Source organism: Urtica dioica, chromosome 11, assembly GCF_054948205.1.
Source record: "Urtica dioica subsp. dioica isolate 48M chromosome 11, U.dioica_male_clone48M_v1_H2, whole genome shotgun sequence".
In the NCBI taxonomy this organism is placed as follows: domain Eukaryota; kingdom Viridiplantae; phylum Streptophyta; class Magnoliopsida; order Rosales; family Urticaceae; genus Urtica; species Urtica dioica.
Genome location: NC_142766.1, coordinates 15,251,996 through 15,269,690, shown reverse-complemented (window position 1 = coordinate 15,269,690; position 17,695 = coordinate 15,251,996). Strand labels below are relative to the sequence as shown.

Below are 17,695 nucleotides of genomic sequence, written 5' to 3'. Positions count from 1 at the left end.
AGAAGCAAGGAACGTGTTATTTTGAGAGCTCACAAAGCTCTTCCCAAGTACTCTTTGCTTCTTCTTCTGCATAAGTAAAGTCATGATCAGCCTTGCAGAACTTTGATCCCAGATCGGAGAAGTTAAAAATAAATCATCAAATCTAACTCAAGATATGCGGATAAAAATCTGAAAATTCAAATGTCCCCTGCAAATGAAATCTCTGGAAAATTGGTCAGTGGATACAACAATGAAACCTTTGAAGCAGTGAAAGATGCCAATTCTTCCTAAATGCCTGATCATGATAGTTAGAGCCAGAAAAATTATTAGCTTAAAAATAAAAGACAACAAGAATTCCGAAATCGTTAGACAATGGATCATAAAGAAGATATACTCTCTCAAACAAAGCACCATAAGACATACGCTTTATTCCATTCGTTCTCTTTATCAATTGTCTATCACGAGGTAATAAACATAATAGCTAAAATCATCAAAAGAGCGCATTAAACGCCACAACCGGTGAACATAGGAAAGCAACGACAGAGTGGGTACTATTTCCCGAAACTGCACGCTCTTTGAAATGTCTTTCTTAATTTTTGGAAGTGGAAGAAACTCAAAAGAGGCTGTGAATTATGTAGAATACAGTAATGCACAATAGCAGGAATCCATCAAGATGGATCGCCGTCATTTCATGTCTCTTCAACAATGCCCTTGTAAGCTCTCAGCAACCATATTGGACGGAGCTTCCATCAAATCTGTAACCAATAAAGATGAGATGAGATATATACATATATATATATATATATATATATATATATATATATATCAGCCATTATGGGAGAGTAAGCATGGTGTGTGCAAGTTTGATTTTATTATAAACCCTGTACAGAAATTTAAAGCTTCTTCTTCGGATTCTGTCATGCCCATTCAAGCTGCAAACACTTTCAACAATGTCAGAAACTGCAACGTTTTTCTCGTACAATCTCATTTAGACCCGATGAAGAGTGTCAAAATACCCAAGTCTGAAAAAATTTCGGTTAACCAGAGCATGATCATGGTATGCCAAGCTCCGGATCTGAGCTCACCGTTGTGCTGACTGATGCGACGCCTATGGGTCCACCGCGAAATCGTCCGAAAATTCCGAGGTGATCTTCGATCGAAACCCTAGGAAACTGGATTAGATCAATAAGAGAAAAGATGGAATACTTGTGCGGCGAGGGTGAGAGCGATCAGAAGTTCAGCTATGAATCCAACCACATATGCTTCTAAATCAACTACTGATTCAACAAAACAGTTTCTTAAAAGCTTGAAAGTTGAAACTTAGCAATGCAATCTTCAATTGACAAAACCCGTACGAATTCTTCTTAGAACGTTTGTTATATATGTTTCTGTCGAGTAGAAAACAGATTTAACTTTACCTTTCCTTTTGAAGTATGTTCTTTTACTACACAAAGAGGGTCTTTAACGGTCGAATTGGGAGTTTCTTGCTTCCCAAGTTAACGTAACTCAAGTTTAATCAAAGTAAAAGAAAGGGATGAATGCAGATCAACTGGCCTTCAAAAACAAAGGAATAATCTCAGAGAATGAATGAACTCGAAAAAAAAAAAAAAAAAAAGGTGGCAGAAAATTGAATAACTTGTCAACGCACAAGGAAAATAATGCAACCCTCAACTCTAAACTCTATTTCTATAAATCTCCAATCAGTGACCTTCAAAAACAAAGGAATAATCGCAAAGAATTAATAAACTCAGGAAAAAAAAAAAAAAAAAAAAAAAAAAAAAGTCAACAAATTAGGAAAATAATGGAACATGAAAAACGCAAGCACATATCGATGCCCAATAATTAGCAACTAGCACTAGACATCATCAAAACCTTTGACCTATAAGGATACTAATTACAAGACAGTTTTTTTTTAAGGTAATAACAAGACAGTTGACGGGACATAAAGAACAAAACGTCAGGAAACATGTAATCAAGTTAAAATTAGACTTGCCATCATATAACGCCATATAAAAAAGATTATATTGAAAAGGGAAAATATCACATTTATACCCTGTGTTTTAGTGAAATGTCGAGTTTAACCCTCGGTTTTCAAAAATGTCGAGTTCATACCCTCTGTTTAACTAAAATGACGAAATTATACCCTGAAATGAATAACAGCGTCACAAATCTCTCTTTCATTGATATTAACTCTTATATAAGAAAAACCAAATCAAATCTAAATCAGTGCCCTAACTTCCAAATTCTCAATTTTGAAATAAAAATAGCTTTAAATTGAAATTAAATAATAAAACTCATACCTCCTAAGAAATGACTTCATTCCGTGTTCGAATTGTAACTCTAAATTCTGGATTCTCTGTTCGAATATGCGATTTTGATGACTATTAACTATCGATGTTTACCCATTTGCCTCTTTCTGTGTTCTTCACGATTAAGAGACTGTTGTTTATTTTTTAGTTTTTAAATAAATTACATATATGGCGCGAATTAATAAAGATAATTGGTGTTTATATATACATATTATAATCAACGTCAATGAAAAGTCAATATAAAAAGAATATGCGTGACACTGTTGTCTATTTCAGGGTATAATTTCGTCATTTTAGTTAAACAGTGGGTATAATTTCGTCATTTTAGTTAAACAGAGGGTATGAACTCGACATTTTTGAAAACCGAAGGTTAAACTCGACATTTCACTAAAACACAGGGTATAAATGTGTTATTTTCCCTATTGAAAATTTACATAGAAAATTTTTATACAGCAGATAACTTCCCGGAACAATATTTCGACGAAAGTGTGTAGTTCCATAACTCTCTAACACACACACGCACATTTTTCATGCACATTTTTCCCAGATTTGCATTTCCAAAACTTTCATTCACATGTACGTTAAATATATGGATGTTGACTAGTATTTCATCGAATTCCAAAACAGTGAGAAAATTACGGGAACAGACCAATACAAAAAAAAAAAATAGACTGTTGCTAATGTCCTAGACTTCGCGGACCTGCAGATTAGAATTTTTTTTTAATTTTAGCCCACTTAGTTTTTTTTCTTATATAATAATTATTTTCAACTCCTTTTTTTCTTATATATTTTATTTTTATCCCCCAAAATTTATTTTAAGACTCCCCTACTAATTTTAGTTTCCATCTTCGCCCCTGCCTAGATCACAATCTTCCAAACAAAAATAGCAGGCAATAGCTAGTTTAGAAGAAGCAAAATAAGTGAAAACTTAAGAAGAGAAAGGTAAAGAGAAATTGCCTACATAATGGCCAGTGCTAAACCCACCCACTCGACTACAAGCCTCAGATAGCAACCTAAGATCTCCTTTTGGCCAATGGTCTCGCTTTGGCCTAAAAACTCCTTTTGACATAGGGTCTCCTTTCAGTTCACGGTCTAGGGTTTTCTTTTGGCCTAGGATCTCGTTATGGCCTAGGGTCTTCTTTTGACTTAGGATCTCGTTTTGGCCTAGAATTTCTTTTTGGTTTAGTATCGCCCTTTGGCCTAGAGTCTCTTTTTGGCTTAGGATCTCGTTTGGCCTAAGCTCTCCTTTTCGAAGTCGAATTCGTTTTGGCCTAGGGTCTCTCGTTTTGGCATAAAATCACTTTTTTAGCGTAAGATCTCATTTTGGCCTACGGATCTCTATTCAGCCTATTATATTGTTTTGGTTTAGAGTCTCTTTTTGGCCTATGATCTCATGTTACTCTAAGATCTTGTTTTAGCCTAAAATCCCCTTTCTAGCCTAAAATCTCATTTAGCCTAGAATTTTCTTTCGACTAAGAACTCATTTTGGCCTACGATCTTTTTTTAGCCTTGTACTTAAGTCATTGTTGACATTTTTTAGTGGGGTGGCATTTTTACGCTATAACAATAATTATCTAGTTAAATCCAAGCTTCGAACACTTATTAGGCATGTAACTTATCTTAATAAGAAATCCACAACACTATCCCGCTTGAAAGATTCCTGATCTTCTTATTATCCTTAAGAGCATCTTTAATGATAAACCAATATCACATTAGCTTCATTTGCCATTTTGTCACATAAATTTTTCAAGTTACAACCTATTTAAGCAAAAATATTCATCTTCAATGGTAAGCTAAATCTCTATTCTAGCTTGAATTTTATCTCACATGGTAATTATATATATATATATATATATATATATATATATATATATATATATTTACTTTTTATTCAATTCTTATTCGTTGAAAAAAAGTGGGATGTATTGGTTTGGCTAGAGCAAATTTGCTCCATGAAGTAAGTAGCTAAAAAGTGAAACAATGATAAAGTAAGTTGCTTTAATTTTGTCTAAATTGCTAACAAGTCCTTCAAGCGAACCATTAATTAAAGATTAACCAATTGAACCATATCGTGATCTTTTTAGCAATTGCATCTTTTGCTTTTGCGCGTCACTTTCTAAGGTTCTAATTATAGATAGACATGATTGCCAAGATTATATGAAGTAGCAATTATTAACCATTTTTTATGTCATATATGAGCTGGGATACAAATTTAATACTGTACGTAATAAAACTAGGATATGTCATTTCTTGCGTCACGCAAAACATGTCTCTACACTACAGTTTCTCAATTGAAAAAAAAAAACAGAAATATGTTTTAAGTGAAGTGTCTAAACTTCAGTATAGGAAGAAAACAAATGGTAAGATAGAATGATTTGAAGCACATGAAAATTAATTGTATCGAAAATAAACAAAACTGAAAACACCCAAAGATAGTACATCAATTTCAAAGCCACCCACTTTCCCGTGTTGTCTGGCTGGGAAACTCCGAGTGTTGGCCTAATTGTAAATATTATTTAATTTCATCTTTTATTGAATCAAAAATATTATATAAAATTCGCCAGCTGTCTGTTTCCTTTGTATTTTTTATTATTATTATTTTTTTTTTGGTGAGAGAGTTGTGCGTGTTTCGTAAAATAATCTGAATTCTGAACCACTTGAAAACGAAAGCCACCTAATTATTGTATTTGTTTCTCTGATTAAAATAATTATAAAAAAAAGATTCATGATGTTCATCAAATAATAAAAGTAACCTTAAGTTGAATTAAACAACCCAAAAGCAGATTGGGGGAATGATCACTCTTCTCCATAATTTTTTTTAGATCTTTTTTATATAGTAATTCACTAATATGAGTTCTGAAAACATTAAATCGCACACTTTTAGTACAATAGCTTTCAAAATATAAACAGTAAAAGAAAAAGTTTGTGAAACTTCCCTCTTTTGAGCGCTTGAAAATTGTCAATAATACAATATTGTGACTTTCCTTTATTTTGTGTTGAAAATATTGGAAGAGGAAAACGACAAAAGAAAAGGCTAAATGACAATAATGTGGTGGTTACAAATTCAAAGAACTTTTATAATTAGAAAAAAAAAAAGTTATTATTAACAGCCTGGACCATCTAAGTTAAGTTCACCCTGTCCACCATTATTCTGAACAGCTAAAAATGAAAACAAATAATCAAATTGATAGAGAATTAAATCCACAAATCGCCAAATAAAAAAGAAGAATGTGTTGCAATTACCTAGTTTTTAAGTTTCGTTTAAAATTTTAATAAAAAATTAATTTATTTAAATCTGATGGACTATTTTTTAATTAAATTAAATTAACTTAATCAGTTAATCAATTAACTTCGGACATGATAAAATTTTTTCTTAATAAAATAAAAAATTTATTTATTTTTGTAAAGAAGACAGATTATTTAGCTACTCTCGATATAAAAAAAATAAATAAATAAATAAAATTATAAAGCACGCTGCACAGACATAGATATTTGTCAACTTTTGCAATTTAATTGGACGCACTATTTGCGTCCCGTTCACAACTTCACATACCCAACTCGTCCTCTCTCTGGTGGACAACGACGCTTTGCCTAATTCTTTCAAAAAAAGACACGAAATCGAATTCATATAAAAAAAAAACGAGGACTGCTTTGATTTCAAAAGAAGAATCTCCGCTCTCCAATTATGCGCATCTTACTTTATTCTCTTCCACGCGCTGATTCACATTTTGAAAATGTTCCACGGGGCAAAATCAACCACTCGCTATCAATACGATTAAGACTATTTCCAACAAGGAATATTTCGAAGAATTAACGTAACAAAAACAATCAACAAGTCATGGTCATAACTTGTATTACAATACTCGGCTGAACGAGTCTGAGTTTGAGAGACGTTACTCTAAACTCTTCATTCTCCAATGCCGATCGATGAATCCATTACATACACAAATGAATATATACAAAACAACCTTGGACTCGACTCAACAAACAAAGCTCGACTATCTAACTCCGACATAGTTCCCCTAAAACTATACACTACTCTTAAGCAGTACGTTTATTAATCAAAATTAACACAAAATACCAACAACAACAACAAAACAGGCAAACACACAGACACAAAATAGACTCTCATACAATTTTTTTTTCTTTTTCTGGACAAAAATAAAAATGAAGGTAAAATCATAAGAAAAACCGTGCATAATTTACACAGACAGAAACGGCCGGAGCTTATTCCTCCACATGTCGGCATAAGCCGAGACATCCCCGACCTTCCTCTTAGCCTCCGCGATCACCAACCCGTCCGAAAGACGGAAAAACCCGACCCGGACGACCAAATTACCATTTTGCCCCTCCAACTCCACCGCGGCTCCACCTCTCTTCCTCGCCGCCTTCATCCCCTCCTTCTTTGCAAACTCCTCGACTACCTCCGCCGCCGCCCCCAACTCCGCCGCCATAACCACCCTATCCGCCGCCCCTCCCGCCGGAGAAAACAGCCCCGACAAGTCCAGCCCCGACGAGTACGATATGATGTCGAACGCGTTCAGCTCCTCCGCCACGTGTCCAACGTCGTCCACGACGACGCCGTCGCCGTCGTCATCGTCGTCCTCGTCCTTCTCCGGCAAGCCTCGGAACCCCGCCGCGCCGTCGTAGCCGCCACTGGAGAACCACGGATCTCGGAGCATCTCGTCCACGGTGATCCGCTTCCCCGGATCGGTCTCGAGGAGCCGCGAGAGGAAATGGCGGAGCTCCGGCGACATCCACTTCGGGCAGCGATACTCTCCCTTGTAGATCTTGTTGTAGAGCGCCATGAGATTCGGATCGTTGAAAGGAAGATAACCGGCGATCAGGACGAAGAGAACCACGCCGCAGGACCAGACGTCGACCCTAGCTCCGTCGTATCCCCTCTTCGTGAGAACCTCCGGCGCCACGTAGGCGGGGGTGCCGCAGAGCGTGTGGAGTAGTCCGTCGGAGCGGATCTGATCGGCGGCGACGGCGCTGAGACCGAAATCGGAAACTTTCAGCTTGCCGAGGTCGTCGATGAGGAGATTCTCCGGCTTCAGATCGCGGTGGAATATCCCCCGGGAATGGCAGTATCCGACGGCTGAGATCAGCTGGCGGAAGTAGTCACGCGCGAGACCTTCCGAGAACCTGCCCTTGGCCACGCGCGCGAAGAGCTCGCCGCCCTTGACGAACTCCATGACGAAGTAGACCCTCCCGCGCGTGGCGGCCACCTCGTGGAGGCGCACGATGTTGGGGTGGCGGAGCCGCCGCATTATGGAGACTTCGCGCTTGACGTTGGCGGCGAGGTTGGCGTTGGATGAGAGGAGGCGCTTCTTGTTGATGACCTTGATGGCCACGCTCCGGCTGGTCTTGGCCTCCCGCGCGTGGTACACCTTCGCGAACGCTCCGCAGCCGAGAAGCCTCCCGATTTCGTACTTGTCGAAGAGAAGCTTTTCGTCGCCTTGCCGTTCGATCTCTGGCATCGCTTCGTCCAGAGATCGAACCTTCTCGCGCTCGCTCAGAATCTCGGGTTTTGATGATTCTCTGCCCGGCTCTATGAACCGAACCTGCAAGAGAGATTTTGATGAGAATGGGTTTTTATTTTCTTTTAAAAAGAGAAAAGATGTTGTTTTATTTGTGTTCTATTTGTTTGGGTTTGGAAGTGACAAATGCGGGTATAGACGGGAATGTTGTTGTGCATATGTATATTCTTGGTTTTCAATACGCGTGTTTTCCGGGGTGGAAGAAGTTTCGGAGGAGAAACAAACACAGTTTTTTTTTTTAATAAATAAGTGAATTGTAAATAAATAATTGAGTTATAGGAGGTGTGGGTCCAGCGGATATCATTCGTGGGTGTACTGAACTTACTGTCTGTGCGAATAATTCAAAGTTTCAAACAAGGATTTGAAAGAGTACAGCTACTCTTCAGAATCAGTGGAATCTTAAGAAAGGGCAAATTTGAAAAAAAAAAATCACATAAATTTGAGCTACCAAGTATAAAAAATTTAAGATAAAATTTATAATTTTGAAAAGTTCGAGACCGGGGCTTTGCCACTGTTCAAAATTAAAATACAGAATAATGTAGACGGTTTGTTTTTTTGCTCGCAAGAATAATGGTATACATTTAAGTTTTAAAAGAATATACATTTTTCCTTGAAAAAAAAATACATTCGACATGCTATATTTATTTATTTATTTTAAATAGTCTTTTATCTATTTATTTTAAAGAGTCACTCGTAGGCCTGTGCACGGTCCGGTCCGGTCCAAAACCGGCCAAAAAACCGGACCGGACCGTTCAAAACGGTTCAAAAAAATCCAAACTGGACCGGACCAAAAAACTGTAAAAACCGGACCGGACCGTTTTAAATCATCTAGACCGGACCGGACCGTTTTGAACCGTTTGGACCGTTTTGAACCGTTTAGACCGGACCGGACCGGACCGTTTTGAACCGTTTTACATAATTAAAAAAAATAAAAACCATTAATTTTCCACCAAAACACAAACATATAGTCATATATGGGAGTTAAATACATGCACATGTCTAATTTGGCTAATTGGACATTAATTTATTTTTTTTTATTTTTTTTATAAATAAACCGGTCCGGTCCGGTTTAACGGTTTTTTTTTTTTTTAAAACGGACCGGACCGTTTGCATTGAGTAAACCGGACCGGACCGGACCGGGAAAACAAAAAACCGTTTTAAACCGGACCGGCGGTCTAAAAATCACCGGTCCGGTCCGGTTTACGGTTTCTACGGTTTTTTTGCGCCGTTCTAGTCACTCATACTGATGTTTACCTAAAAAAAAAATAGAAAAATCACTCGAACTAATTTTTTTTAGGGTTATTAAGTTATATAGCCACACGGATATAGTGGATTGAGATATAGCCCACCTTTGGTTAATTTCTTGTAAATAACCAAGTAAACTTATTAACAAATTAATAGAAGCCTTATTTAACACAACCAAACATATATTTTAGGTAGTTAATTGGCTGCCACGTATGCAAGTTGGCTATTTACAAATTATTTACCAAAGGTTGGCTAATTTACAATTCATATAGTTTAGGTGGCTTACGTAGCCAATTTTTTATTTTTTTTATCAACCACACTTACAAGTCTTGTTCCCAAAATTTAGAAACAAAATAAATATGAAAGACTTTAGACCAAAAAATAATTTTTTTTCTCACTCATCTTTAACACATTTTCTTTATGCTAGCCAATATTATCTTCGAAAATCAATCAACATTTACTTAAAGTAGACAAATATTCGACAAAATCGATGTGATGATTTGTTCTCACAACGATCCATGTTGTATTGGAATCTTATTAATTGATGATAAAAATGCCTCTCGCATCACTCTGGTATTTATTCTCCTTGTCTCACCATCGTTGGAACTGTGACTATCGTTAAAAGTCTCAAACTCGCTGAGACGAGTAAGTTACATTTTTACTTCTCTATTGCATGCTAATTCTCGGCTCCTCTCTTCCACAGTTGCAATAATAAAAACAAATTGGTTTAGCAGTCGATGAAACTTCAAGCCTTTACAAAATTTGCTTAAAAGATTAATTTTTTTGGTTAACAAGAACCAAGAAGCTCATTCCTTTGTAATTGTTGTTAATTTGACATATAAACGTTGGTTTAGAAGGGGTGACAAACCATAGAGTCATATTTTTCTTAGTTAGTTTGATTTTTAAAAGTATTTTAGTCCATCGAGTCAAATTACTAGTTTTAACACTATTGGGATAAACTAAATTGCATATGTTAACGATCATATTTTCCAAATGTGTATTAAAGAAAATAAGAACATTTACGATGTAGTTTTATTATTGTTATTATTGTTGATGAAGGAATATGACTCCCCTTTCTTCTTTGCCATCTAATTGCAACAATGTCTCCTTCCTTGTACAAAACCCAAAATCTTTTGGTTTTCGACCTGGGACAGACTTCAACGGTGACAACCTTCTCCGGTTGTAGTTCAAAATATTTATTCAGTCTTTTCCTTGTATGTCGTTTATTAGTTTTCTGCTTTAGACTTTTGTACACAAACGATATGTTGTTTGTTAGTCTATAGGTTTTCCTCTATTGTTGTCATATTTACTCAGCTATATAAGCTGAATATCATGAACAGTTTTCAGGTTAATCAAATAAATTCATTCACTATGATTCTCTTTTAAGAAAACAGACTTTCATCTTCCCAAATTTGATGTTGTAAAACCCATAATTCTAATAAGATCGCATAGAATTTCTTTGTAAGCATGAAATCTGTCGCGCATGGTGCATGTTAGAGCCAGACCAACAAAATGATCTTGATTCCTTTTAGTGTTGTATTTTTTAAATTTTATTATCTGTTTGATTAGATTCATAGTTTATATTTTATTGTCTCCTTTTATGGATTTGCAACTTGGCTATAGATGAATTACTTGTCTATATAATGTTAACTAAAAGAGGATTGATAATCATCAGTGGTCAGCGGACTACTGATGTGAGAAAGCAGTGGGACCTACCTGACACGTGGGGCCCACACCCTCTCTCACATGACCGCTGATGATTATCATTTTCGCAACTAAAAAGAGATAAATTTGAGCTTAAAACATAGTGCGTATCATTTTCATTTCCTTATGCTTTTGAGAAGTTGGCACACTCGTTATCTTCATCGATCTTTCTTAACAATAAGAATAAAGAGGAAGCGAGACGAGTTGCTAAGATTAAATTTGTTTTTCATGGAAGTGGTGTGATGATCTCCGATTTTGTACCATATTAGCAAGCTCTTCATATGCATATAGAAGATAATCTGTATTGTTTTAAGGATTAATTACATTTTCCTCCATGAACTTCTACCCAATTCACAACTTGCCCCTGCTACTTTGTTTTATATTAAACTGTTTACCTTGAACTCCTGTTTTGTTCAACAAAAAAAACTCCTTCCGTCAATATTTCTTCAATTCTGTTAGTTTTTTTTTTGCATCATGTGCGAACCAATTAAGAGGGTATTATCGTAATCTTTTAATTTCTTTTCTTATTATATTAAAACTAAAAAATCAAAATAATTTTTTTTATTGAAATTAAACAACGAACAACTATATAGCCCAACAACAACTCAAGAAAACAATGTCGTTCATAAAGAAAGAAGAGAATAAAAGGTACGGACTTCGTCGTCTTCGAGAGAGAGGACTATATAGCCCAACATTGTATGTTTACCTCTTCGACTCGTATGAGGGAACTATCCAAACGTAAAATCACTAAGAAAGCCGACCATTGCCGCTGCCGCCGCCAAATCTCGCGAGAAGGTTTCCAAACCTCGGCCACAACCACGCGCCCAACCCTTTGCCTCCAACAAAAATCTCCCAAATTCAGAACCACCGGGCCACCGCCGAGCTTCTCGATCAGAGCCTCTACCGCCTCCCCCACGACAACTTTTTACAGACATAATATCTTATAAAACACACTAATATATTATTTGAAATGATTCTAATATGCTCAGATAAAATATTTATTTAATGATTATATATTTTGAATATTTTCCTTGTATAATTTATCTATTTTTTCAGCAAAAATGTATTATAATATATTATCTATCTTTCATTTTAAATTATTTTTTTTTTAAGAAACACAGTCAATAATTTGATGTGACTACCTAAGTAAGAATTAACATATATTATATGCATATATGAACGCCTGTCATACTTGATCAAAACTTCAATTATTTTTGTCCCACGGTCCCAGAAGAGGTCCACAACCGCCAAATCCTTCTCCTTATAACACAAATATTATATCATTAATATTGTTTGTAAGACTTAAAATAAATAAATAAATTTAAAAAAAAAAAGTTATTGAAGCAAGGTACAGCAAATGTCGGTATAATTCAATAAATGTCAGAAATATAAATCTTAACTATGACGGACGACGGTGTATGGAGTCAACGATTATTATTATTATTATTATTATTAATATTTTCATGAAAAAGAGATCCACCGGCCCCTAACCACACGGTAGAATATAAATACAGGTTAAACTAAATAGGATTTGTGTTTTAAATCGTTTATATGACTTTCAATTATCTTATATATATCTTATAAGGAAATTGATTACTAATCTTAAATATATTAATTGTAAAATTTATGGTTATATATAAAGATCCACTGGCGTGGCTAAAGACGTCGTCGTGATGTCCTTGTGTTAAATGCTTTAATTAAAATGAATAATAGTTCTCTTATCAAAGTCAAGTAGTTGGTAAAATATCTCAATATACTCCACCAAGCCACCTGGGAGAAAGTTGATTAATTAAAAAAAATTAAATCAAATATGGAATATTAAAATCAAATATTTGAGGATAAGGAGTCAAAGTCGACCTTTTAATTGCTAATTCCAAAATAATACTAGCATATATTATTTTGAATTAAAAAGATGTTCATGGGTATATTTGGGGTTGAAATTGGGTGAGATTGTATTGAAATTGGCTATTTTTAAAAAAATTATTCACACGTTAATGATTTTGAAATTCTAATCCAAATGTCTAATTTCTAAAACTTCTTCTATTTAATATATTATTACAATGGTGAATAATCCAAGTTGACTAATCATGGCTAGCTTTAGCTTGGTATATGCTAGCTTCTACCATGAGGTCCAAAGTACATGACTAAAGAATAAAGATACGCCAAGCTCATAATCTGAGGGGCTAAAAAGTAAAGAGCGGAAACGAGAAGATCAAAGAAAGAAACTGTAGGTTATTCAAAGAATAATTAAATGTATATCAATATAACAAAATGTAGCCACGAACTTACGAAAATAAATGTCCAAGCTACGAGGCTTACTGTTAAATAAGTAAAGCAATTCGATAACATGTATATAATAGTCATAAGAATGCAATATGCATATCGTCAAATTGTCAATCAAGGATCAAGGAGAGTGGATATACTATAAAAGGCAAACTAATGACAAAGGAGATGCGCACACACAGAGAAATTTTATTTTTTGGGCTTCAAAAATGAAGAAATATCAATGTTAGACTTCATAATTGTAAAATATATAAAATTAAATTTTTGATTAAAAATCGGATAAAAATGCCCTTTCAACCCATTTTCCCTTTTTCACTCTCCTCTCATTCTCACTCAGAATGATTTTTTTCTTTCTTTCAAATTTAAGATTCTGACGCTCAAAATAGTGATAAAAAAAGTAAGATTTTTTTATTTTTATTTCGTGTTTGAATTTTTGTAGGATAGTTTTAAGAGTGATTAGAGTGATAATTAGATTATTTGGATCGGTTTTGAAAATGTTAGGATTTTGAATTTGAAATTTTTTTCCGATGAAATCCGATTAAATTCATAGTGATTTACGATGAAATTCGAAGATTTAAGATGATTTTAAGTTTTTTTTCGATGAATTCGGAAGAAATTCAAAGATTTAAAGATGAATTCAGATAAAATTCGAAAATTAAGATGATTTAAAATAAATGCGGATGGCATTTAATGATTTAAAATGAAAAATTTGACTGAAAAAGAATTTTTGTCTAAATTTGAGTCAAAAATTTAATTTTTAAAATTTTCAACTAGTAGATCTTATCTTGATATTTATTCACTTTCGAAGTCCTAAAAAATGAAATTTCTCCGCACATAATTCTCATATAGTTCTCTCGTCATTGATCTACACTTATCTTTGACACGCTCAACTCACTTTTTATTTTATTTTCTCTTTGTCAATAGATCCGCCTATTGAAAAAATATTCCTGTCTGAATCTTAGATGTGTGTAAGCTTTCATACTCTATATATTGATTATCACCGAGGTAGCTCTTTTAACAAGTTTTCGTTATCAATATATATTTAAATTTAAATTTACGCACGCTGAGATACTTTAAATATACCCTACAAAATTTTAAATGTAAGTCGTACTATAGATAATAGAATTAATAATACATATATAAAAATTAAGTGTACCCACGGGCAAGAAAGAAAGAAAAAAAAAAGGTTATTGGTTCTGTAGAAATCAGCGACGAAACATTTGATTGTTTGGATTGAGATATTTAAATATGAGGTAGGCATAGTGATATCAATTTGGACTGTTTGTTTGAGGCTTCAGTGTGCTTATATATAGCACATAATTATAGGGTTATATAGGTATATAGTCACACGGCTATAGAAAATTTGATTTTAGCCAATTTTCTGTTAATTTCCTGTTAATAAACACAACAATCTATTTACAGCATGTTAAAAGACTTGAATGACCAAAAATAACTCCCGCCCATTTTCACCCCAAAAATTAAAAAAAAAATCGTACATTAATTAGAATCCAGCCAAATCCCGCCCAAAATTTTCAACCCATTAATTAAAATTGAAATAAAATTAATCGGCCATAACTACATCGGGCAAATTGAGGGATACAATTAACACGGGATATCAACCATCTGACCAAACCAAATCTTCACACAGCAAAAAAAAAACCTCTCTAACGAAAACCCTAAGAGGCGATTCAAATTCAAAAAACAAAATCGGCGCCGATTGAAGAACGGAGGTGGATTTCTAACCCGACGGCTCAGAAACAAGATAAGCCTTAACGATTTACATACATGCAACAATGTTATTTAAAAAAAAATTGGTGGTTTGAGAATTTTTTTTCATCGGAAACAAATTTGAGCCTTTCTTTATTTCGGGAAGTGGATCTGAAAATGAGTTTCGATGGAAGATTTAAATGGTTTTGTAAATCTTGTTTCCGTATGGGTTTGAAATCTGGAAAATTTTTGGGTCTTGAAATTTTTTTCTCAATTTTGTCTTTAGTTATAACATGACTGCAAAACTTTTGATATTTACTGATTAACATGTTGTGATTTTCTTTGCATGCGTGAAACTCATTGTACTGAAGCACCAAATGCAAGAAAGAAGTATCTAAAAGTACCGACGGGTTCAATCTCGGTCACAGTATACAAGACTACAGTAGAGAAATTATTTAGAATCAATTGTGTAAATACGACGTTGATTTACAATTAATACGGTAAAAACCAATTGTTTCATTGTAAATGCATTGTAAAACAAGTATATTTACAGTATATTCGTGTAAAACTATGTTGATTTAAAGTTAATGCAGTAAAAACCAATTGTTTCATTGTAAATACAAGCATATTTACAGTATATTCGTGTAAATAAACTGAAAAAAAAAAAAAAAAAAAAAAAAAAAAAAAATCTGGGATTATTTTGGAGGTTCTAAAATTCTGGAATTGAGAAAGGCCACTGAAAAGGAAATCAATTTGAATGTAAAAAATGGCGGCCAAAAAAGGATCAAGAAATATTCCGAAAATAAATAACAGATTTCCAATAAAATGGAAAATATTATCTGATTGTTATTTATTGTTAATTTCCGAAATTAGAAAACAAATCAACTAGCAACAAGCGGCTGAAAGATTCAAAATTTGCTGGAAAATTCAAATTCTCACGTTAAAAAACTTCATAATCGGTTTAAAAATTTGATTCAAAATAAAAAAAAAATGCCTAATTTAAACACATGGCCGAAATCAACAAAGGGCAAAAATGTAAAAAAATAAGCAGTTAATAGGATGTCACGTATGCAATTTGGCTATTTACAAAGAATTTACAAAATGTTGTCTAATTTACAATTCCTACAATTAAGGCGGTTTACGTAGCTAATTTTTTGATAATTATATTATAGGGTTATTAAGTTATATAGCCACACGGTTATAGTGAATTGAGATATAGCCCACATTTGGATAATTTCTTGTAAATAGCCAAGTGGATTTATTAACAGATTAGTAAAAGACTTATTTAACACAGTCAAACATGTAAAAAATAGGTAATTAATAGGCTGACACGTATGCAAGTTGGCTATTTACAAAGTATTTACCAAAGGTTGGCTAATTTACAATTCCTATAGTTTAGATGACTTAAGTAGCAAATTTTTTGTATATTATATGTATCATTTTAGGCTGGCTTCCGATATTCATGATTTAGTGGTTTGAGATTGTTTATCATAGAATTAGTTCAGCTATAATTATATGTACCATTATATTAGTGGTTAGGAGCATTTTTTTTTTAATAATTCAATTTTACATGATACATAATTATCAGCAATTACATTGACCACTTAAACACAAATTACAAAATATAATATTCAAATATCAATATTATGTTTTCTAAAGATTGAGCTATATTCCTTTCGCAGAGATCACCTCAACATGTAAGATAAGAAGTCTTACCACACAAGCTAAACCCCTGTCAAATTCATATTATAATTTACTATGAATTTTTTTTATATTATCCTAGTGTTTTGGATATATGTGTAAAATATTCCCTGGAAACGTTAGAAGCAATTTAAATTCATCACATGGAAGTAAATCATATATTAATTGATAGTACGTATAGACATAAATAAGTCTTTTTGGGATTAATATAGTCTATATTAGGAAAGGGTACTGTTAAACCGTTTTTTGGATTTAACATTTGAGGACACGTGGTATGCCTGGAATGGTCACGTGCTTAGTATTGGATCGGCCCAAATTACTTTTCGAGAGTCCAAAGGGCTCAAGGAAGTTCGGGACAAAGCCCAAAGCGTCCAAGAGCTTCAGAGGATCTTAGAATCGCAAAGAGGGAAATAATGCTTTGCCTTCTTCTTCGTCGGGAATGCGTTCTTCGTCTTTGATTCCTGGCCTGGAGGTCGAGCCTGCCTGGAGGTCGAGCTCGCCTGGAGGTCGAGCCTGGCTGGAGGTCGAGCCTGCCTGGAGGTTGAGCTCGCCTGGGGGTCGAGCTCGCCCGGAGGTCGAGCCTGGCCTAGAGATCGCCCCTGGCTGGAGGTCGAGCCTGCCTGGAGGTCGAGCTCACCTAGGGGGTCGAGTTCGCCTGGAGGTCGAGTCTGGCCTGGAGGTCGACCCTGGCTGGAGGTCGAGCTCGCCTGGAGGTCGAGCCTACTTGGAGGTCGAGTCTGGCCTGAAGGTTGACCCTGGCTGGAGGTCGAACTCGCCTGGAGGTCGACCCTGGCTGGAGGTCGAGCCTGCCTGGAGGTTGAGCTCGCCTGGGGGGTCGAGCTCGCCTGGAGGTCGAGCTCACCTGGAGATCGAGCCTCGCTTGGAGGTCGAGCCTGCCTGGAGGTTGAGCTCGCCTGGGGGGTCGAGCTCGCCTGGAGGTCGAGCTCACCTGGAGGTCGAGCCTCGCTTGGAGGTCGACCCTGGCTGGAGGTCGAGCCTGCCTGGAGGTTGAACTCGCCTGGGGGGTCGAGCTCGCCTGGAGGTCGAGCTCGCCTGGAGGTCGAGCCTCGCTTGGAGGTCGACCCTGGCTGGAGGTCGACCCTGCGTGGAGGTCGAGCTCGTCCGGAGGTCGATCCTGCCTGGAGGTTGAGCTCGCCTGGGGGATCGAGCTCGCCTGGAGGTCGAGCCTAGCTTGGAGGTCGACCCTGGCTGGAGGTCGAGCCT

At 35.6% G+C, this 17,695-nt stretch overlaps 1 protein-coding gene and 1 long non-coding RNA gene across 2 annotated transcripts; both read right to left on the bottom strand.

The window, feature by feature from the left end:
* Nucleotides 1-537: 537 nt before the first annotated feature.
* Nucleotides 538-1,542, bottom strand: LOC149381574 (uncharacterized). Its single transcript, XR_016293959.1, has 3 exons — nucleotides 1,398-1,542; nucleotides 1,065-1,143; nucleotides 538-734 (listed from the first exon to the last, which is right to left on the bottom strand). It is a non-coding gene; the product is annotated as an uncharacterized LOC149381574 (long non-coding RNA).
* A 4,562-nt stretch (nucleotides 1,543-6,104) lies between these two features.
* SIP4 (SOS3-interacting protein 4) lies at nucleotides 6,105-8,057 on the bottom strand. Its single transcript, XM_089630020.1, has one exon. It carries the CDS (start codon nucleotides 7,769-7,771, stop codon nucleotides 6,491-6,493), a length of 1,281 nt encoding a protein of 426 aa, XP_089486146.1. The 5' UTR covers nucleotides 7,772-8,057; the 3' UTR covers nucleotides 6,105-6,490.
* Nucleotides 8,058-17,695: the final 9,638 nt, after the last annotated feature.